This window comes from Lonchura striata, chromosome 14, assembly GCF_046129695.1.
Source record: "Lonchura striata isolate bLonStr1 chromosome 14, bLonStr1.mat, whole genome shotgun sequence".
Classification (NCBI taxonomy): Eukaryota; Metazoa; Chordata; class Aves; order Passeriformes; family Estrildidae; genus Lonchura; species Lonchura striata.
Window position 1 is genome coordinate 12,635,247 of NC_134616.1, and position 22,738 is coordinate 12,657,984.

Here is a 22,738-nt window from a genome sequence, read left to right on the forward strand (position 1 = left end):
CAAGGGCATATTCTCTTTCTTTTTTAAGGTAGGATTGGAGGAACTAAAAGGCAATTGCCTTTCCCCACACAGGAGGAGGGAGGTTCCCAGGGGAGGCTCCCAGGTGAGGGTTTCCATTACAGTCAACCAGCTGCACAACCAGATTGAGGATGCACAGAACTCATGCATCTACCAAGGAGGCCTCCCTTTCAAAAGATCAGATGCTTTCTCAGACAAGAACTTTCTCAGATGTTAAGCTTTGTGCACTGACTCCTCTTAATAGGAAGCTCTTTAAGCCAAAAACTACCTTTGGGCCCTCAAGAGGTTCCCTGCCCGTCTCCAGTTCAGGGTGACATGGTCTTTGCTGCAAACCAGGGCCTTGATGTGGCAATAAACTTCAGTGTATACTCAAATAGAGCTCTGTGAGTAGCCATATCCAAACCAAAGGTAAACAAGTAATTCTTCCAGATTAATGAGATCCCTTACATGCTTAAAATTCAACAATGTGATTTAAGCACTTTCTAATGCAGTAAGCCATTGAATTGATTAAAATAGTATATGCATCTCATCATATTCACTTCAGCACAGACTCTTATTCCAGAAATCTGAACATACACTTATTTTTCAGTGATCCAACCAGACCAATGACTAAACTGGGCCATTATATAAGCCTAAGGAAAGATCCACAGGTGCTTTGCAACTCAAGTGGCAACCTGTGGGAATGTCTCTGTAAGGGAGGAGGAAGGAGAAGAGTCTGGCAGGGCACAAGCCTAAGTGATCCCTCACTGAATTCTTATCCTGTTCTTACTCCAAAGTCTGTCCTCCTGCTTCTTCTTACTAAGAAGAGACATTAGTTGGGACTCAAAAACCTGAAATTACACAGTTTCAGTGTTGTCCTTCTTTGTAACCATGACCAAACTACTTTAATCTTCTTGCTTCCGTTTCCCTGCCTTTATTAATAAAGCCAAGGGAGTAAAACTTCACCTAACTCACACATCTTTTGCGAAGATGAAATGCTTGTTCTGTGTAAAGTACTTGGAAGATGAAAGACATCAAGTAAATATTAATCACAGTCACCACACCTACCAACAGGATCTTCAGTACATCGATTTGGATCTGTGCTTGAAGAGGCTTTCTTTGTGCAATTCAGGAACTATGCTTTCTTGGAGTAGTAGAGCTGAATTAAAGCTAATCAGGAATTCCCATGTTAATCGGCCTTCTAGCATTCACAAGATCATAAGAAGGATGATGCTTCCATTTCAAAAGACAGCACAGTGCCACAAAATGAATTACATCAAACTGGCTGAAGCCCATTTACAGCATGGTCATGGAGGAAAAACTATTGGAGTTCATCCACCGACATTCATCTCAGGGCATACACACTTGTAAATCAGCTCCTATTCAGTAATGAAATGTCGAGTGACTCATTCTTTCTACATTTGAAAAAGCTCTCAGAGAGAACCAAAGAGTCTTTTACTTTCATGTCTGCTTTTATAAACACTGAATTACATCTTCTTACTTCAGGAAAGCTACAATGCTTCAGAATCAGCTGTAAAAGAGAACATTACCGTCTTTGGTTAACAGAATCCAAGGCCACCTTAAGATCCCAAACTACTGTTGAAGGAGGTTTGAAAAGATGTTTAATTATCAGCTCAGATGATCTTCTGACCTAGCTTCCCAGTGCACAGCAAGGTGCACTGGTCTCATGCAGATGTGGTGCACTGGTCTCATGCAGACATGCCCCTGAGGCTGGCCCAGGGAAAGCCAGTCTGCGGCAGGCTGGCAATGCTGCTCCGGGCACTTCTGCTGTTCTATGTGTGTCAAGGGCCAGATTCTTTACTTAACATCTTAAGCAACTTCTGCAGCTAAAACTCAGCTCACACAGCCATTGCTGTCCTGCTGGCAGTGAGCTGCAGTTTGGCCAGGTGAAAGTTGCCCTCACTGCTTCTGCCTGAACCAGTGAATTCACAGAATAAGGACAGCAGGGCAGTCATACCTCGACTTTTGCTCCAGTGTTTGCACCAGCTCACATCCCGCAGCTGCACAGGGAACAGCAGCTGTAATTCAGCCAGCTGTGCCATACCTGGGCTGCTCCAGCCCTGTTCTCACCCAAAGAAAAATCCTTCTGACAAAACAAACCCAACCAAGCCATGCCTGTGATCACGGGGAGTGCTGCTCCCTGCCACAGCTCTGCCTGCCTCTTGAGAGGCGACACTAGGTGAGATCCCAGGAGCAGAGCAACCACAACAAAGGCATGAAAGGAAGAGTACAAGGGAAAATAAAGGTTGCGAACTTAGACAACAGAAATAAAGAAAAGCAGTGCCTGGAAGTCAGTGTCCAAGGAGCACAGAACACGTTTGCACACAGGAAGCACTTACTGCTTGAATGGAAGTCATAGGAGATGCTGGACCTCGTGGATCAGGCACGTGAGAGATTCCAGCCTTACTGAGGCAGTTCTGGACTTGCTGTGCCTCCATCATGTCCCAGATACCTGCCCAGTTTCCTTAGCTCTCCTGTCTCCTTGCCTTTGCCCTCCCTTTGGTCCCAGCCCATCCCAGCTCTCTCTCCCCTACCACTGCCTCCTTGTACTTTGGACCTCTTCACCTCAGGGTCTCTGGCTCTCCACGTGTGGCTGCAGCAGCCCCAGCCCAGCCGGGCCGGCCGGTGCCGCAGAGCGGCTCCGCTGGCGCCGGCAGTGCCGGTCCTCTCCTCGCCGGGATGCAGCAGGATGAATGCACAAACAAACAAGCTACACTACCAACACAGCTATGCTCCAAAAGGAAATGACCACTGGATGTTATTGCATAACCCTTCTGAATAATGAACGTGTATTTCTTGAAAATACATGCCACCTAATCCCCTCGGCATTGCAAACATGTACCACAGGATGGTAATTTAAGTTAATCAAGCCCTAAGCTCCATGCAAAGTTTAACAGTTTGCTTTGCTACAGTTTGAGAAGCAGATGGCAAAGCACTCAGTGGCACATTTTCTGCCATTCTTGTACAAAGGGCTGTACCTGTTTCTGTTCCAGGCATGAACACCAACAAATGGATGTTTGCTGGACTAGCTGGCCACTGAATACCCTGAAATAACATACACGTAAATGCTCTGCAGGGGGGTCTTGTGGGCAGCCAGAATTGGTCATTTCCTGGCTAGTTTGCCATTGCTGCCATTCTTAGATATGATAAAATTAAAGCTACAGGCTAGCATAAGGCTCTTTGTACGTAATCCAGGTCTTATCTGCAGAAATACCCACATCCACAGTCGTTCCATGCAGACAAGTAGTACGGGTTTTCTTACTCAGCAACACTTGACACTTGCTGTAGCTCACAGTATTTCTATGTACACTGTTTTCCAAATGACGCTGCCTGGCATGTGGGCATCAGAAACTAGTCTGAAGGTGTCATTTGGATTTCAAACCACCTCTGTGGACAGTCACCAAAATGCTCTATTTCTGGCTAGTTTGTGGGATGCTGGGCTGGGCTGGGGGAGAGAAGAACTGACAACAGGAAAATAGAAATTTGTAGGTAATGTGTAAGGCCAAAATGATTTTAATGAAAGGGCAATTTAGATAGCCTAAGTCAAGCTTTTTCTAGGTATGTAGAAGAATAGGAAGCGAGGTGGTGAGCAATGAACAGTTTATCCTGAGACATTCAACATCTTCATAATTCATAAACAGCAGAAAAAACCACGCTTCTCCTTCAAACAGGGAGCTCAGCCCCCAGCATGCAGCTAATGGTGGTGTGTACAGGGGATGTACTTACACTAATTGACTGGGCCATGGCCACGGCTGCCCCAAGCGTTTCTGGAACTAGCATTTCTACAGCAGCACTGAGCAGAAACGCTCCACGTTTATTAACTTGTTTGGTGTTGATTGTTGGATTGGCTCCCCATTCCCAAGGCTCTCAGATTTATTCTTTTAGCTTAACACTACAAAGTAATCAAATCACTCCATTACAGCTGACAGACTGTGGGAGCCCTGAAGGGGAGGGGAGAGCGCCGTCAGAAGAAACAGCTACATTTTCTCTTACATCCTTCACACTTGCCCTAAACTTCAGATTTGACTCATCTACGTTTCTGGAATTCAAGAATATTGAACTCTAACTGACACAGGCAGTTATTTGAAGATGCAGGACCTTCACTTGAAATTAAGTCTGATCTACCTCCTGGGATCAGGGACCAAGATTCATGTCTCATAAGTACTGAAAAGCCCAAATGCACTCTCATTCTGCTTCAAGTCAAACACAAGTGTTGCTACAACCAAGAAAACGTCTTTCCAATGCTATATAAATTCAAACCAACAAATTCATTCCTAAGAAGAGATGAGATGGAAGATTCAAATATGCCTTTGTGCTCTTCCATCAAACGTGTAGAATAGGTAAGAACAGGAAGACAAAAGAGATGTCTCAGAGAGTCAAAATTAATATGGAAATAGAGAAAAGGGGTATGCCTTGGGCTGGATTTTGTCTGTCTCTCTTCAGTACAATTTATTTGCAGCTTTACACTATACAGTATTAGAAAATGCTTAGCACACAACCCTTGATGTGGAAAACAAAGAAAATTTTTCTGATTTAGATTAATTCCAATGTCCTTGTCTAATGTTACCCAATGCAAAATTAGAAAGAGATTGCTGCTTGCTTGGTCATGTGTTTTTAAAAATAATTTGAATGACCCACTGCTTAAAGTATGGACAGGGTCCTCTGTTATTAAAATCCAAACAAAGTCTGTACTCAAATTGACAGGGTAGAGCTTGAAGAAAATCCCCCAACGGGTTTCTTTAATCGAGAAAAACAAACAAAAAAACCCGTGAAGCCTGTGAACAAACAGTCTTACAGGCTTTGGACTTAATATACCAACAATGTCAGGCATTTCAATGCAGTAGCATCAAAACTAGATATTTACTGCTTGGTAGTGAGTAACCCTCTGAAAAGGGAGGAACAAAAATTCCTTTTTAATGAGTCACCATTTGACAGTCAGAGATCAAAACCTTTTGCCTGTATTTCTGACTAGAAGATTGTATAAACTTGAGCTTTTCTCTGTGTGAATTTATTTAAATCAACAAAATTAATTAAGAAAATAAGTAAGGTAACAGAAAAAGTGAGGTCCTTAAAAGTACCTGACCATCAACAAGACCCACTGGGTTACTGAAGTATCAAATACATTCAGAAATTATTTCCTTATATAAACTTGGACTTGTGAAAATCCTAGTAAGATTTTAAGTAACTAGTCCCAGCAAAGTGAAATTATACTCAGTATCCATCCTGATAACCACATAAAATTAATTGTACATAATTATTCTTAAAATAATGCAAATGTTTACATACTAAATGTTGTATACTAACGCTTGGGGACAAAGCTACTGGTGTGTTTGGAACTGTCTTTGTAAAATACTAACTTTTTTACTATAGCTGAAAACTTAAACCCATGAAAACCCATGACAGAGAATTAAACAATAAAACACATGCCTGAGGGTAGATGCCATTTTTGTCTTTAAATATTTTCTTTACCCCTACATGAAATTCTGAAGTTTCAGCAAAAAGAAAGATACTATAATGTCATATCAGGAGAAAAATATTTTTTAAAAATCCACTTAAATTGGCATTACAGCCAAAGCAAAGAAATAAAACTGTTGTTCACAGCAAGGGGGTTTTCCAGGAGGATATACCTGCCTTTATTTTGAATATAATTTCCAACTATTTGAAAGGACTCTAAAGACTTCATCTGGTAACAAGCATGGATGATTTATGAACTATTTAAGTAGTTAAGGAAACTTAGTGTGAAGGCAAAGGTAAAACACCATCATTCCCATTTTACAAGGGGCAAGTAAGAACCTAGGAACTATTTACTCCTAAAACTGCCTCCAGCAATACTTATATACAGATATTCAGGCCTTTCGAAAAAAAATGTTGACAACTTTGAAATTAGAGTAAGTATAACTCAGCCTTGGCTTGTTATATGAAAACTCATATCCACAAAAAATCCCACTTGCTCCACAGAGCTACCAAACCATCCTGTGGAACTTCTGACCAGCGAGAGCATCTCCAAACCTGACTGTCAGCTCACAGAACGCCCCCTCCCTCACATCAGTCGATCTTAATTCATGTTCGATCTACTTGTAGATCGGAAGTAATTAGAGTGAATAATTACAGTAACTGGTTACAGTTTAGGAATTGAGAGAACTGAAGAAAGAATTCAGAGAAATAATCTGATATACTACTGTAAAGAGAATCAATCATCACATTCCTCCCATTAGTCTTTTTGGCAATCCTGTGTCACTGTTGTCACAAGTCTGGATAACGATGCCACATCAATTCTCCATTTGAGAAAGGAAATACAAGCTGTGACTCTGTAACTATGTCCTACCTGACCTTGGGGAATCTTTAGGGGAAGTTTCCCATCAAATATACCTACAGTTTTTACTGAAGGAGAATTACTGAGTTGGGCCCATGCTTTGTAACTCAATGCACGACACAAAAATATACAACCAATCTTCTGTTTCCATTTGAAATAAATTATTAGTATGTAATTAATGATTTTTCAAGTCCAACCTTACATGAGAAATTACATTTTCAAAATCATTTTAACAAACCTGGCTCAGAGTTGATGAATACAGTGCTGGATGACAAGACCGCTCCTGCACATCTGATTAAACACAAACAACATTTAGCTATGTTTTAGCTACATTTACCTAAACTGGAGATAGCTGCATTTCCCAAACCTAACCTTCCCAAAACAAAAAAAACCCACAACAACTGACACTTTCGTTGTAAATATTACAGAATGGGAAAAGAAGAAAGTCATCTCATGTTTTGTAACAGGAGCAGACTGACTCCCTTCAAGACAGCAGGCTGCTCTCCTTGTGAACTGTGGCACTGCTGATGTCACTGTGAGCAGGGACAAGAGGACATAAGGCCTTTTGTACTGTTCCCATGATGCCACATGTTAAAAAAAATCAAAAATCATTATCCAGGCTGGAAGAAGCCCAAGCCATCATAAATGTTTGTTTACTGCAATTTGGCAGACCTTTTGAGAAAAAACAACAAACTACACTTAGATATGTAATCCTAAACCAGAATGTCAGATGGGAATCAAGTAGAATACCTGGCATTACTTTGAGGAAACCAGGAATTATTTGGGGGAAACTTTTGCTGAGATGTTTATTTGAGTGTTGGTCTGTAAGTAGATATCACTTCTATTACTCTGGCTATAACTAACGAGTTAACAACACTATTTACGCTAGTACTGTTGTATCATTAGAAACAACAAGATTATGTACTTTAATTCTAATGCCAGCACAATTATTTTAACACCAAGTGTGTCAGATCTGACTCTGTACCCCCTAAATTAATTTCAGAGTAGTGGCTAAATAAAATGACATACTTCTTTGTGCTTTTGTTACAACACGCTCATGTGCAGCAAACTGTGAAGAAAATGTAGTAATTAGAGGTTAAATTAATCCCTGACAGACAGGCAGCTTAGTAAAGCTGGGCCCTCTTCAGAAAACAGAGCATAAAGCCTGCCAGTCTTTCAGAATTAGGCACAAAGAACAGGGAAGATTGGCAAGTCCCTCACTGCTGTGATCCAACCAAAGGGATGGAATGCTGAGAAGTCGGTGTAAGTCTTGGAGCAGCCAATACTACCAGGCAGATCTTGTGACAAATGTGATTTAGAGCTCCAAGGGATTGTTGCTGCAGCCGCTCCAACTGCCTGATCAGGATCAACCACTTGAAATTACAGACAGTCTTTTGCCCAGCAGAACAGGCTTCTAACCACCGTGTAATCCACCTCGAGACATTAATAAAAGCGAACAATGGCATTGTATTTCACAACATGACTAGAAAGTTACCTTGCTGCTTCAGATTTTAATGCAGGTAATGGGTTTCGTTGCCCTCAACAGAATAAATGTGCTGGGTTACACTAACACAAATAAACAGGTAGGTCTGGGGTAGGTGTAACTACTTGGAGTTTTGAGGTACTGAATTCTAGAGAAAAAGAAACTTACACAGTAAAGAAAAACCATGCAAAAAGAAAGAGGCAGCCAGATCATGATGATGACACCCAGTAAGTATTTTTTTGTATGTGTGTCAGCAGAGGTAAATGTTATTTTCAATCTCTCTAGCTGTGGCACATGAAAGTAGCCAGGTTCTAAATCCATGCAAACACAGCCTGTTATCAACAGGGGGGTGAACAGAAGGGCACCTGTTCTGTGCTGTGTGAGGAGCATCTTGGCTCCCGTGCTGGCAAATCCTGGTGCAGGAATTGCAGAGGCAACCCTGCCTCCGTTCCCACCAGATACTTTCCCTCCAAAGGTGGAAGGCACAAGGGACAGGTTTCTCCCTGACTAATGCTGCTGCCACTCAAGAGATTGCCTGCTGTGGGGTGACACACGGGGGTGTAACACCCGGCCCTGCAGAGGGAACCTCGGTCCTGCCTGCACCAGGCTGAGTACCCAGCTGTCCCTGACCAAAAGGGAAGGCACAACAGGCACCTGCAGCGTGATCACCAAGGAAATAAAAATAACCCCAAAACCAAATGGGAAAAAAACAAAATGCCTGTATTACAATTGAAGTAAAAGTCGAGCAGGGGGCCTGCAGAGATTGCAGATATACATGGAAGTGCTTTAACACCACCAGCATTTCTGTACTACCCAGACCATCAATTATTAACAAATTAGGGCATGCCTGATGGGGTACTTATGTAACACTCCTTTATCAATAAAACTGCCAAGTCCCTTCAGGGAAAAGCACCATGGATCTCAACAAGTCACAATATGACACCTTCCTCTGGACAGGACATTCCAGTGAATTCTGGTCTGCCCCTCCTCAGTCTGGACACCCATTCCCAAAGAGGCATTCTGGGCAGCCTGGCAGGCCCTGCCAGAGGCCCAGGGTGCACCCCAGCATCCCGTGAGCAGCAGCACTTTAATCAGGTCAGCGCTTATCAATGGCTCATTGTAGCAAGGAGGCAGCTCCGAGCAAAGGGCCGTATGAAATCCTGCATCCCGCTGCATCTCCCACGCCTGGGCCCCAGCGGCTCCACTGGCCCCACGGACACAGCCTCCAGCCACGCACACACTCCCTGGGCACAGCAAATGGTCCCCAGGCAGGCTAGCTGGCTAGTGGGTAGGGAGGGGAGGAAGGAAACCCACAGCTCTTTCCTCTGCTCTTCCCTTTGGGCACAACAGGTTCTCCACAGGAGCCAGGTAAAATTCATCCATCAGAGATAGAACGCTGAGCCCTGCTTTGCTTCCGTTTAGCTTCCCCCATCAGGCAAGAATGAGCAGGGTGGAGGCACAAAACAATTCTCTGTCTGTACTGAAGGGCCTGACCCTTGAGCCCATAATTCCTAGATCAAATCTGAGCCTCATCCACTACAAAATGAAAAAGGACTGCTAGGCTGGGCCCTGGAAGGAGAAAGCTGGGTGTACTCTCCTACCACCCAACCCAATGAACACCTTGCAGTTAACCCAAGGGGCACACCAAGGGTAACAGCTCTCAAAGACCTACTGCAACTTGGCAAGTAAATGTTGCACAAAATAAGTATTTTCTTTTTAAAGGAAAGTAATGACTTAGTAATAATTTTCCCTCTATTTAATAAAATGAAATGGAGCACAGTGAGAAGGGCTCCCAAGAGGAATAAGTACTCCTTCCAACTCATTTGCATTTGCAAGTTATCCCACTGACTGCACTGCTCTCTGGTAGCATAACTGGTGACTTCTAAAACCATGGAGTCACATCCTAAGAGCCACAAGCCCTGCTTATGCTGTGACCCTGAGATACACTTTCATTGTGAACTGAGCTAACACACCATTCCATAGCAACTGCAGTGAGAAGACAAGGAGGCAAGAAGTCTTCTGCAACCAGAAGACAAGGACGTGAAGTGAAACCTCTCAATGACAAAGACTTCAATTTTCTGTGCAAAGCACTAACAGTGATAATGCAGAACAAGGAAAGGAGACCATGATACAAGCACAGACTGTTTTGCAAACTTTCTCTTCAGCTGCTGGCAGTCCTGAAATGGGTTACAGAAAGTTAGAATTGTGGTACTGATCACTGCCTGTTCTACAGGGCTGTTTTTAAAAATTAAACAGCATTTTTCTGTTTTCATTTAAAACACTATTCCAGTATCTTCCAAAAGCCATTCCAATCCTGAAACAACCCTAATGAGGGCAGTACTATACACCCAATCAGTTTCATAATGTATTTTTTCAGCTATTGTCTTTTCAAGGGTACCCCTTTTATGGGTGCACAACACAAAACTTACTACAAGCACACAGTGGTATCATGCACATTTGGCCTTTTACAGCTGTGCTCTGAATTTCCCCTTCAAAATTACTGGCAAGGAAGGAAGTTCCGTGTAATTTTAGCACTCAACATCTGAAAAAATTAGAAATGTCCCAACTGTTTGATACGTATAAAAGAACAGTTGAAAAACTTACAGTTGACTGGTGCTACCTAGGTTACCCATCAATGGCATTGAGACTGGTATATTATTAAGAGAGGTGTATGATGGGAATTGGTTTATTGTGCTGATCCATAGTAACCAACTCCTGTTCGTCCATCATTTATCTCTCTCACCAGCGACATATGGGTTTGTCTATTCACACTCTCAGCATTCTCTCTGCTCCAACAAACAGTCAGCCTTTTCTGCTGGGATAAGGAGATTTTTTAGTTACATCCATTATGTGCGTATCAACATTTATGGCAGGAAGATAATTGCCAAAGAGCTCAGGGGGATAAAAGCTCCCTCTTTATAACACAAACCCCCTTAAAAAATCAATATTGATATAAAACAGTTCAACACAAAGCCTTGGTGTGTTTTCTGCTTCCTTCAGTTCAAAATGCTGGTTTTGGGGTTTTTTTTAAACATTGCAAGTCAAACTGGAACATCAGGTAGAAAGCCTTCATAGTGAGTTACATCACTGCTCTTCCCACAGAGGATGATATAGCAGTGTACAATATTAATTGTTCCTCAAAGAAGTTTGCAGCAAATGTGCCAGATATAAAGAGGACTCCTTGGAGAGGTGCCAGCACCATTTAAACTGATTTAACTATCTTTATTTGGAGACCATACCAATTACTAATGAATCGTAACTTATAGTCTTAGAACTTAACCTTCGCCTAAACGCTAAAAAATGCTGACACAGTCAGCACCAGGGAACAATGAAAACCTGGGGATTCTACCCCTATCCCTATTTCAGGAACTCAACCTTCTACTACTCCATCCCCCAGTTTGGATAAACCCATTTGTCACAGTTTCTACAAGATTTACTTGACTTTTCCATGGCTATGTACTCATAAGAGTTATTTTAAAGCAACTTTTATCAGAGTAGCAAGTAGACTTTTATCAGAGTAGCAAGTAGCAACTGTAACATAGAACATTTATTGATTAAATTACAGGGAACCAGTGAGTTGCACTGTACTTAACCTACAGGACAACACAGGGATTTATCTTACTGTTATTCTTGCCCTTGTGTTTCCTTCTCCCTCCCTAACTTTTGTCTCTCTCTCATGAAGCCCATTATTGGGTCAATTCTTGTCCTACAGTCACACCCAGGCAGGTTAGTGACCTCTTAAGTCAGGGCAAGAGTATCACCCTGACACCTGGGATCATGAACTCTTCCAGTAAATCTTCCTGCATATTCAGGATCCATCTAGCACAACAGCTTCCTAATCCCGTTTTAAGTCTCCAAATGCTACCACACTGTAACATTTACAAAGAGATCAGTAAAAAACAAAACCAAACCCATTGTATTTATTAAACACTCCTACCTGTGTTAAGAGGAAGGAATACAAAAATTTTTTAAAATATAACTGCCTCCTTTAATTACTAATTCGTCTCTGAACCCTCTAACAACTACCTTAGCATTAAAAAAACCCAAGAGACTTTACATAGTTCAGAATGCTCAGTTACAAGGGACCAAAAGCAAAGCCCTGTCAATATGTGCTTTTTTGATTTTGAAGTACTACTTAAAAGGAGTAAAAATAGAGTTGAAAAACCACATGTAAAAAAGAGAAAAAACCCTCTGAAAATAAAAAGCTCGATCGAATTTGAGCTGCTCAATTGTGAACATTGAGCAGCTTTTCACTCACTCGAGGGTTGTTAACTGCATGTTACCTGCCCTACAGTACAGACTATTTGTTTTTTATCCCTGAGCAACAGACTATTTCCTGGTTGAGTTTAAAAACTCTGTGACGTTCCAATATCAACCCACACATGTGTGTCACTGTCAACGTCAGTCGCAGGAAAACATTAGAAGTCACCCCTTGCTAATGCTTTCCAAACATGGAATTTCCTTGTACCTCGCCCCCCAGCCCACCTCCTCCTTCAGCTGAGAGCATCCTTCCCAAAGTGCATTTTTTTTCTCCCTTCTAAACATATGGCAGGGAGAGAGGACTGAAAATGGGCAGTGCCAGCACTAGATCGCTGCTTTTTTAGGTGCTCGCGTGTAACTTACTCAGACTGCTCTCGCTGCCTTGCGCTCGGGGAGCGCGGCCGCGGGGAAAAGCCCCGCCGGGCGCGGGGGCTCCCCCGGTCCCCGGGCTCCCCCGGGCACTCTCGGTGCCTTCGGCCGCCGCCGTTCTCCGGGCACGCTGCTCCGCCCCGGCAACGGGGGCACGTCCCGGGCAGCCCGGTTAGCGGGCGGCGGGGCCCCGCTGGCCCGGGGATGCCGGGGGGAGCCCGGGGCGGGGGAGGCAGCACCCAGCTGCCGGGACCGGCGGGTTCAAGGCCGTTCCGGCTCCCTGTCTCCCGGAGGCACCATATGGTCCATCTTGCACATCAGCAGCTTTATCTCCCCATCAGCTCGGCCCAGAGGGGGAGCTCCGGGAGCAGCAGCCGCCCCCTGCCCCGTAGCCCCCCGGGGCACCGGCATTCGGCATTACCCGGGGATTACGGGGCTAAGTGGGGGAAGACTGGCGTTATGTAAGCGGGGGAGCGTTCCGCCCTCACGGCGCTCCCACAGCCCGCCCTCCGCCCCAGCCGGGGCGGCCGCACGGCGGCGGCGCTGCGGGGGGAGCGCGGCGCCTCCGCCCCCGGCCCGCGGAAGGGGCCAGACGCAGCTAATCCCCCCTGGCGGGGCGGGGAGGCACCGCGGGGTGCCCCCGCGGCCCGAGGAGGAGCCGGCGGAGGAAGGCTCTTGCAGGAGGTTCCTCGCAGCGTTCAGCGGCTTCCGACGGGACGAGGCGAGACGGCCGCGCGTCCCCCGCACGCCGCGCCGGGACCTGCCCGCCCGGCCGCGGCTCCGCGGCGCCTCCGCCCCGCTCCCCGGCCCCGGGCTCCGCCGCCCCCCCGCCGGGAGCACCGTGGAAAACAAAAGCGGCCTTTTAATTTATTGTTCCGGGGGGAGGCCGGGGGGGGGGAGGCGGTGTGAAAGGAAATCAAAGCCCGTTTTCTTCCCAGAAACGGCCGTTCTCCCCGGGATCCCTCCGAGTCACCCTGGTGACAACTCCCCTCCAGCCAAAGACGAACAAAAGCCGCGGTGCCCCCGGCACCGGCGCTCCTCCGGGCCGAGCAACAGGCCGGGAGAGGCGGCGGAGGAGGGACCGGGAGGAGGGACCGGCTATTGACGGGGGAGAGGGGCAGCCCCTTCCTTGGAGGGGGGGGACGTGGGACCGAGCCAGCGAGCGCCGTGTTTACCGTGCCATTGCTCTGAACCCCGATCTTAACCACAGCATCAGAAACCAAAACAGTTTAAAGCGTGAGTCAGCACGCGTTTTGTTCACGCGTTCTGTTCCGAGCACACGGACGGTCCGGCAGCAGCGCCCGCACTCGGGGCTGTTCCCGCACACGCGCTCCCGCAGCTCGGCTCAGCGCCGCGCTCCACGCTCCCGTCAGAACAACCCAGGGCTCCTCCGGGGCTCGGACGAGCCTTTTGTTCACAATCCTGCCTATCGAACGTGCGCTTCAGGTTCCCAAAATAACCCGGCACGCGGCTGCCAACGCAAATACCAGGAATTATTTAAAAAATAACACTGGAGGGACCACCGCTAGTCCCTCCACGCGTGACACCCTCCCGGCGGAGTCCCCCGGCGATGACGGGTTTATCCTCCCCTGCCTGTCTGATCCAAGTTTAGCTGGAAATCCCCGGACGATGGCTGAGCCGGCCCGGCCGCACTGACACGAGAACCCCGCAGGCTGGCGGTGCCGGGAGCACCGGCGGGTCCCCGCTCCCGCTCGCCCCCGACAGCATCCACCGCCTCTTCCCGCAGCATCCACCGCCTCTTCCCGCAGCCCAGCGCGTCACCACCCGAGCAATGACACGGAAACCCACGGAGCGTCCCCCGCTGCCGCGCACTGGCTGCCCCGCCGCCGTGCCCGGGACCGCACCGCACCGCAAATCACCTTCTTCACCACCATTTTAGAGCCCACGGACCCCCTCCCTCCTGCCCTCCTCTTCGTGGCCCGACTTCAGCTCTGACCAGAACGGAGGGCGAAATTTCCCCCTCAAGTTTCTGTCCCCTTCCCTCCGGCGGCCCCGGCACACGGGACCGGCGGGCAGAGCGAGCCCAAGGTGGGCACTTTCTTAAACCGCCCCTGCAAACTTTCCAGCCTGGCTGCGACCGTGCCGAGCCCGGTGAGCAACTGTTCCGAGGCTGTTTAAGTCCTTTTAAACCAGCTCCTACTTTCCCAGCCCATATCGATTTCAAATGCTACTTACTGGAATATGTGGCTCCATCCGTGGTGCTTCTACCCGCTGGGAAACCAGCAGCATCTTGGACTGGGGATCAACCGGCTTTTAGATCCACTTTGGCTGTATTGAGCAAACCCAGCGCCGCAGAGGACTCGCAGCCTGTTTTCTCCTTTTAGGTTCCAGACAAGTTCATCCTGGCGTTGCAGTTTGCTAATGATTCACTGTCTGTCTCGATCTGCTCACTACATTTCCATCAACCCACAGCTTCCTCACTTAGAAGGTGGAGTTTGTGGGGTTTAAGTTACTGATAGGCATATCTAAGTGCTGTGTCACTCAAAGAGGAGGAGACACACACACACTCACACACACAGCCCGCACACTCACACACACGAACGGCGCCAGGCTTAAAGGGGAAGTAACACTTTCTTCTCTCTAGAAATTGGACACCTCACAGATCCAAGGATTTAATTTTTTTTTTTCTCTGTGCATGAAGGCGAAAATTAACCAGCCTATGGTCGAAATTTTACAGACAAAATGCTGCTTAGAATGTTTAGCACCTTCCTTGTAAAGTTTCAAATTCATTTAGTACAAAGTCAGATAGGTCAGAAAGCTACTGGCAATTAATAGATTTTTTTCCCCCTTCCAAATCAAAGTGCTCAAATCACTGAAAAGAGAGCCCAAAGCATGAAGTGTAAGGGTTTGAGTTATTCTTACAGAGGGTAGTTTCCTGTCCCTTTATGACATACGACATTCAGCACTTCTCACACAAAAGGGTTAAACTCATTTTGCCCAGGTGAACCTAGGTTAGCAAGAAGGAAACAGCAGAGTCCTTTCATTTTCATCTTTTGTGCTATGTACATGTCTTTTTGAAGATAGACACAATTGCAAATAGAGAGCTCCCATAAAGCCACGCACTTCTCATATGACTATAAATGTGCTTGCTACAAGCTGCAGCCTCTGAATACTAATTTTGATAGACCATCAACTGAAAGCTGAGAACCTATTCAGACCTCCTCTTGGACTGTGCAGAAAGAACTGGGAAGAGCAAGCTGCAGGCAGCTAGGAGAGCACACTGGGTCCACAAATAATTGCTGGTGTAATTTCGTTTTATTACCTTGCTAAATCACTACAATTGTCTCTCCTATCCTGATAAATTGAAGATGCAAGAAACCCTGTCCCAGTACATTGACTCAATGGATGAGGTGTGGAAGACTTACTAGCATTTGTAATAAGAGATCTAGTTGCTAAGATTATTCCTGAAATAGTGATATGTGTAAATTATGCTCTGTAGAATTAGGAAGAAAGTTATTTAAATACAACCCCTTTACTGTAACCAAATACATAAAAGTGGAGCCAGAATCTGGCCTCACTTTCCTGAAAGTTTTCCAGACAGCAATCACCTTCAACTTGCAGTGAACTTAAGAGACCTCCAAACCCACTTTGTACCCTGAGCTAGTAAATATTGGCAATAACAGTTCATCGACAGAGAAACATTGCTTTTTAGCTTTGCTGAAGCCTTTGGCTTGCCTGTGACAGCTGTAACAATGGGCCTGCTTCCCTGAGCAGTATTTGTGGTATTTCAGCTTGCATTGTTTGGAAACTTATTGGTTTGCTTTTCTAGTGCTTTTGCCTTTTATATTATTTAAAATTACTTTGATCTATTTTGTCAATTGAAAAAAATTAAACACAAACACAATAAACTTTTGTATGTGCAAACACCCTGAATTCTACAGCCTCTGAGGGCCAGATCTCAAAAGGTTTCAGTGACTAAGGGGAGATGTATCAACATCTGATGTTTGGGTTTGATGGGCTGCCCAGACCAAATCTACTGCCCTGCCTGAGGTGCTGAGGCCCAAACACAGCATTAGGGCATCAACATGGGATCTAAAAGAGCCAATATGCTGAGCAGGACCCACCTAAAATGAGCAGGCTCAGTGAAGATACACATTCATCACACTTGAATTAAGCTCCACCTGGAAGGAGGTGCTACTGTCTGCCCAGCGTGCAATGTCAGAAACCCTCCCCTGAAGATACATTTGTGTGTAAGGGCTCCCACCTTTCTCCCTGGAGATTTTTGAACTAAAATACATATGTATGGAACACGTAGGGCACCCAGGGATTCACACATGCTGTAGCTGGACCTACTGACAACACCATGATCAGATGATGAACAGTGGGTCCATGTCAGTTTTTCTATATCAGTTATTCTCAAGAAGTTTTGTCATTTCTGACTCTTGCCAAACATTTGAGGTTCCTGACAGATGACAATACTTCCTAAGAACTGTAATTTGCTTTGTTCACTTCATAAAACTAGACCAAAGGCCTCTCCCAAAAGGAAGATGATGTGGGTAAGGTGTATTGGAGTCCTGTCCCTGCTCTGCAGCAGGAATGATGCTGCTGCCTTTAGTTGCCAAGGGCATCTTGGCAGGTGGTGGTTTGTGTTGTCCTCGGTAAGGTGGGGTGTGCTCGCAGAGGGAAATCAAATCCAGACACTTTTAGCAGTTAGTCCATGACAGAACTGTGGCAACATTTTCCTTCTGAGCCTGCTGGCTTAAGCCATGTAGGCTCTGGATGTCACTCCAGCAGCTCAGTGCCAAGTGTGCCCATGCTGCCAGACCTGGTGCACTGGGCTGATCAGCCTCTATGGTATGTGCTGGGATGCTCACCAGTGGCAAGGACAGCTTTGGGTGTGCTCAAAAGCCTAATTTCAGGCAGTAGGAGCATTTAACAAGCCCCTTCCAAAGATCACTCATTTTCAGTGATAGGTAATGGCTAAACAGGGGATTTCAGGGCTGCAATTTTGGTCTTTGGTGATTAAATTACGAGACCTTTCTTTAGGCATATTTACTCTAGTTAACCTGGGGGAATCCTTGGCTGGTCTGGAATCAATAACAAAACTTTCACTGGCTTCTTCAGGGCAGTATTTCATCTTCTCAGGTTAGGCTCACCCTAAGCATGTTGCAGGCTACCTTATTGCTCTGCTTCTGTCCTATTTTGAAAAAGTGACTTGTAGGATTCTGCAGAAAACATGTGATTCTAATGGCATCAAGGCTTTTATGGCCATGAGGCTTGACAAAACACATTCTGTTACCTCAAATGCTTCTCCCAGTGTTGGGCATCAAACCTGGGCCTGACTTGCTGTGATTAATCACATAATTTATCAATTTTACAGTAGTTTGCCACATTTAATTTAGCATCTTTAATATCCATAGAAAATATAGTTTGCTTTGTTCCTTTATAAAACTAGTATCATTTCTTTCCACATGGAGATGTCTCATTCAAAAGCCAGACTTGGAGAGCTGAGAAATTGTAACTTTATCTGAAAAATAACAAAAGCATGAAAAGAGTGCCTTGAACCAAAACAAAAACCCAAAAAACATAACAAACCAAAAATATCCCAAACAAGACCAATGTTTTTATTTTACTCACTGTTCTGAAAAAGAAGTATCTTTCTACCTAAGGAGAACAAGCAAGATGCAATATGCTAAATAACTGCCCAAAGTTGTGTTCACCAAACAAAGGGATTGTGCACTCAGACATAGCCTTGATGGTTTGTGTCAGCAACAGGCACTGCCAATGTAAGATGGCCAAGGGCTAGAGAAAAGATCTGCATCCTCCAGGCTGGTGTGAACTAAAGGTGCTACAGCTGAGCATCCAGGTAACCACGATGCTGGGACTCTGTTCTCTCAGGAGAACTGTGCCAGACCTCCAGCTGGCCTCTGGTGTTCCTGACATCAGAAAGGATAACAGAAGTCTGAGCAGACAAGGGCTGCCCCACAGCATGTCTTGTACACTGTAGGGAAGCAGCAACTGAGCAGCACAAGGATTCACCACAGGTTCACTGAAGGATTCACAAGTTTGTCAGTGCCTCAGAACCAGATGAATGGCAAGCAAGTGATGCTTTCAACTTACACATTTGAAACGTGAAATCAGGTGAAATCAATGGCTTGGGCTAGACAAACCTTCAGTTGGACTAGTCAGAACTGCATTTCTTATGCTAGATCAGATCAGCAATCCAGCTAATTTGGCATCTTGTCTCTGACCACAGGCAATAGCTTCTGATGTTACAGAAGATAGAAAAGAAACTTCTACTGAATAGTTGCAGGACAAATTGCAGGTAGTGGTTCAAGCCTCTTAGCAAGTTTCTTTTTAAGCAAAGCCAGTCTGTAATTGGCTGATGCTCAGAACCAGGAAGGCTCATGTCCTTTGGGTACTTCCCCATAGTACAGTGCAATAAACTAAGGATGAAATTACTAATGCATGAAAAATTTCAATTCATTTCTGAAAGTTACAATTCTATCAGCATCAGTAACATTGTGTTGTGTAAAACAGCATCTCAGGTCATTTCTGAATGTGCTTAGTTGCATGTCCTTTTTAATAGAATCTAACCATCCTTTGATGCTATGGTTTGGGTTGGAAGGCATCTTAAAGACCTTTTACCTCCAGCCCCTTCCATGGGCAGGGATACCTTCCACCAGAGCAGGTGGCTCAGGACCCCATCCAGCCCCACTGTGAACACTTCCAGGGATGGGGCATCCACAGCTTCTCTGGGCAATCTGTGCAGGGCCTCAACACTCAGTAAAGAACTCCTTCCAAACATTTAATCTACATCTACCAACTTTCAGTTTCTCTCTTTTCAGTCCTATCAAGACATGATTTTTTCCCTACTAGAAGTATATGGAAAATACCTAAAAATAGATAAAATGCACCAATAAACAATTCTAATTTACTCAGTAATGCTCGCTACATTGAGTAATTTTCTAAGTCATATATAAAAATATATGTATATAATTGTAATGTGGCAATTCAATTCTTTTAAAGAAACATTAATTTTAGGAAAATAAGCTTAAAAAAAAGCTTTTGATTGTATTCAGTTAACTAAAGGTTTTCAGCATGATCTTCACTGGACACAAAAGAAGAACATGTATGATCAACTCTTTATAAGTCTTTCAACTTCCATAAGTCATTATTTACATGAGTTCCCATGGAAGAGTCTATAGTAAAATCATCAAAGGATGGATGTTCACACTAACATTTCAGTAGTTACATTAATTACTTTAGAAAATTATATAAATTAAAGTGAATTACAATTCTGTCTCTTATACAGAAAAATAGACACCAATCTAACATCTCTGTTAGGAGTTAAGAGATGACAACTCTATGAGTAACTTCTTCATATTTTCATAAAAGTACATCAGTGGCTGTCTTCTACTAAAATATATCACTTAAAATCAAGTCGTTAATGTCTGCTTAGTGGCTAAATGTTTGCTTCAAATTGATATCTTTTGAACTTAATTTTTAAGCTCAGAAATCAATTATTTGTATAGCTCAGAGATCCACTTAGGCACATGCTAACATTATGTATGAGTGTCTCAGAATGGAAGGGATTACCCAAGTGCTGAGGGAAGCACGCAGATGATCAGGGTGGTGAAATGCTGACAGGTTGCTCAGAGGGTTGGGGGATGTCCCATCTCTGGGGACTTTCAAGGTCAGGTCAGACAGGGCTCTGAGCAACCTGGCATAGTTGGAAAATGTCCCTGCTCAGTGCAGGGGGTCTGGACCAGATGACCTTTAAAGGTCCCCTCCGACCCAAACCATTTTATGATTCCATGAGCTACTTTTATAGAAGATTTACAGACATTTCAATTCTGACCATCTTGCAGCTAATAAGATTTTTCATTAAAACCAGAAGCTGATACAAATGAACATAATATCACATTTAATAGCTCTATTGTCAGCAACAATACATTAAAATGTTTGATAATGCATGACATTTCTTCAATTCTGACTTGTGCATAAAACACCTTCCCTCTTGAATTGTGATGTGTGCTCTCAGCAGGCTGCTGCTGGCTCTGCCCAGTGAGTACAGACCCTGTGCTGGACTGCAGGTGTGTTGGATGTCAGGTCTGAGGCTGCTGCACATTCCACCTGCAGCCTCAGTCACATCTAAGAATAAAGTGACTGTCATTTGCTGAAGTGAGAAGTACCTGCAAACACGCAGGCATTGTTTAAACAAGCCCCTGTCTCTCCCCAGGAGATGTCTTTTCTCCAAGCATTATGTTCAGCAGCCTTGTCACATTTATCAATTACTCCAGCAGCCAAGTGGGCACAGAGCCAGGTCCCAGCACATGGGGGGTATTGGATCAGGAGCAGTGACAGGCATCACTTGCCAAATTTCCAGGTTAACGGTAGGTCTAGGCAATAGGACACACTTATTTGAATCTTGTACCCAACTCCAAGTAAGACACCACTCAGAATATGTAATAACACAAAAAAGGCTTAGCAATAATTCTAGCCTTGCTGTTTCTCACTGCTGGATCACACTGTTGATATACAAGCGCAATGATCAGGGACATACAGACCTGCCTCAGTCCCTCTCAAAGTCAACAGAAAGGCAGAATCTGACCCATATTCAAAATTGATTTAAATATTGAAGCATAAGAAAATGCTTCTACATTCACATAATTTTGCTTTACTCAGAAAACACAGTTTTTCCTTAATTTTCCCTTTCATTTCTAAAGCTGTCCTCTCTTTGCTAAAGCTATTTTTTAAAACATTCTCTATTTCATGACTGTCAAAGTATTCTTTCTATGCCAGATACATGGCAAAGTTACATATTCTTCAACTCAAAACAATTTACATGAATATTCATAAACTACCTGATGGCAGAATTGGCCCTGAGATTTAAACCCATAAAACTCACAGGAACAAATGTTACCCTCTTTCCTTTGTCAGAGATCCCTTGGATCATGCTTAGAAATTACACTTGTATGCAGTTGCCAAGAAAATGCAAAACCAGTGCATGAAACATTGTATGTTCTGTTTATTAAAGAAGAATGTCTGTGATGATACAGATATTCATCCAGACTAGGATGCTGCCAATGTCAGTTTGTGATTTACTAGAAATTATTGATTTCAATTCTTGGTTTCCCAGGGCTACTGAGCATATCCTGTCATATAAATATGCATCTGTTTGCTAGAGGCTGCAGCCTTCTGTAGAAATGAGTGGTGTCTCAACCAGTGTCAGATTTCTTGAACCAAAAAAATAAGGCTTTACTTCCCTTCAGTAAAGGAATGAATAAAAACTCTTATACATTTCTATGTCCAATACAATATCAACAAAACTATGGCATCCATCCAGAATTGTACTTTTTGTTATTCAAATAAATACGGTGGCACGGTCCAGAGAAATTGTACTACCACCCTCCCTGTCCCCCAAAGGAAAGTAAAAGACCAGTAACATCAGACTTCTCATATAACACAAGAAGCAGCCTGAATTAACTACTTTTAGGTACATATAACTTACAAGTCAGTTACACAATATGCAGGTGCAAAAGGCTGATGGGTATAGTTACTCTTTGTTGATTAGGGTCAAAAGTGATGTTGAACTGCCAGCACTTGTAAAAGGCAGAAAGGAGAATACCACTGGGAGCCCTTGGGAGCTCCAGCATGTGTGTCCTCTCAAACTGTCCCTCTCCCAGGACCCTCTGTTCTCCTGCCCATCTTCTGCTCCTGGTCACCCAATGCATTCCTGCACAGTGTTTCTTTCATTTAACCCTACTTAAGGGTTAAAGACTTTCTCTTGGTCCTTGTGCTGTGTTCACACCTCTAATTCCAGCTACCCACTCTGCTTTCTTCCCTTTCCCAAGGGAAGTACTCCAGGGTGGAGACAGGTCTCTCATCTACTGATGGAGCTGCCAGCATGTGCCACAGGGTACAAAGGCATTTTTGGAATTTGGTGAAAGATGCTGACAGTTCTGCTCCATGCAGAATGTGGTCCATACCCATCTCAGTGTTCATAGAAGGGGTATGGTTCTATATTTTTCTCCAAAAAAACTCCCTGTTTTACCATCACTTTTCTCAAGTCAGTTGCATGCCCTAATGAATTCTATGTTTACAAAAATACAAAATGTTCAAGGTTGACAATGGTGGCAGAAATGACAGAATAAATAGGACAGCATTTTCTTTTTTCTTCTCACTTGTTTATGTACAGTGCAGAATAGATTAAGTTTGGGAACAAGAGAGTAGGGCACAGCATCACAGGACCAGCCAGTGCAACCTTTGCAGGTAAAGATTGTGAGATGGACAAGAAGCAGCTTCACTCCCTCCCTGCTGCTGTGGCTGGG

The 22,738-nt window shown here is 44.5% G+C and overlaps 1 protein-coding gene across 4 annotated transcripts in view; it reads right to left on the minus strand.

Annotated features, from left to right (window-relative positions):
• Positions 1-22,738, minus strand: part of MAMLD1 (mastermind like domain containing 1) — a 249,775-nt gene that overhangs the window by 66,389 nt on the left and 160,648 nt on the right. The window contains exon 1 of one of the 4 annotated variants that reach the window (XM_021547841.3): positions 14,640-15,004. The exons of 2 other annotated variants lie outside the window; for them this stretch is intronic. In XM_021547841.3, coding sequence (XP_021403516.2) covers positions 14,640-14,693 — 54 coding nt within the window. In that variant the 5' untranslated portion in view covers positions 14,694-15,004. Of the gene's footprint in view, positions 1-12,437; positions 12,531-14,639; positions 15,005-22,738 lie in introns of those variants that run through there. One more of the 4 variants, XM_077786559.1, reaches the window with a different exon arrangement.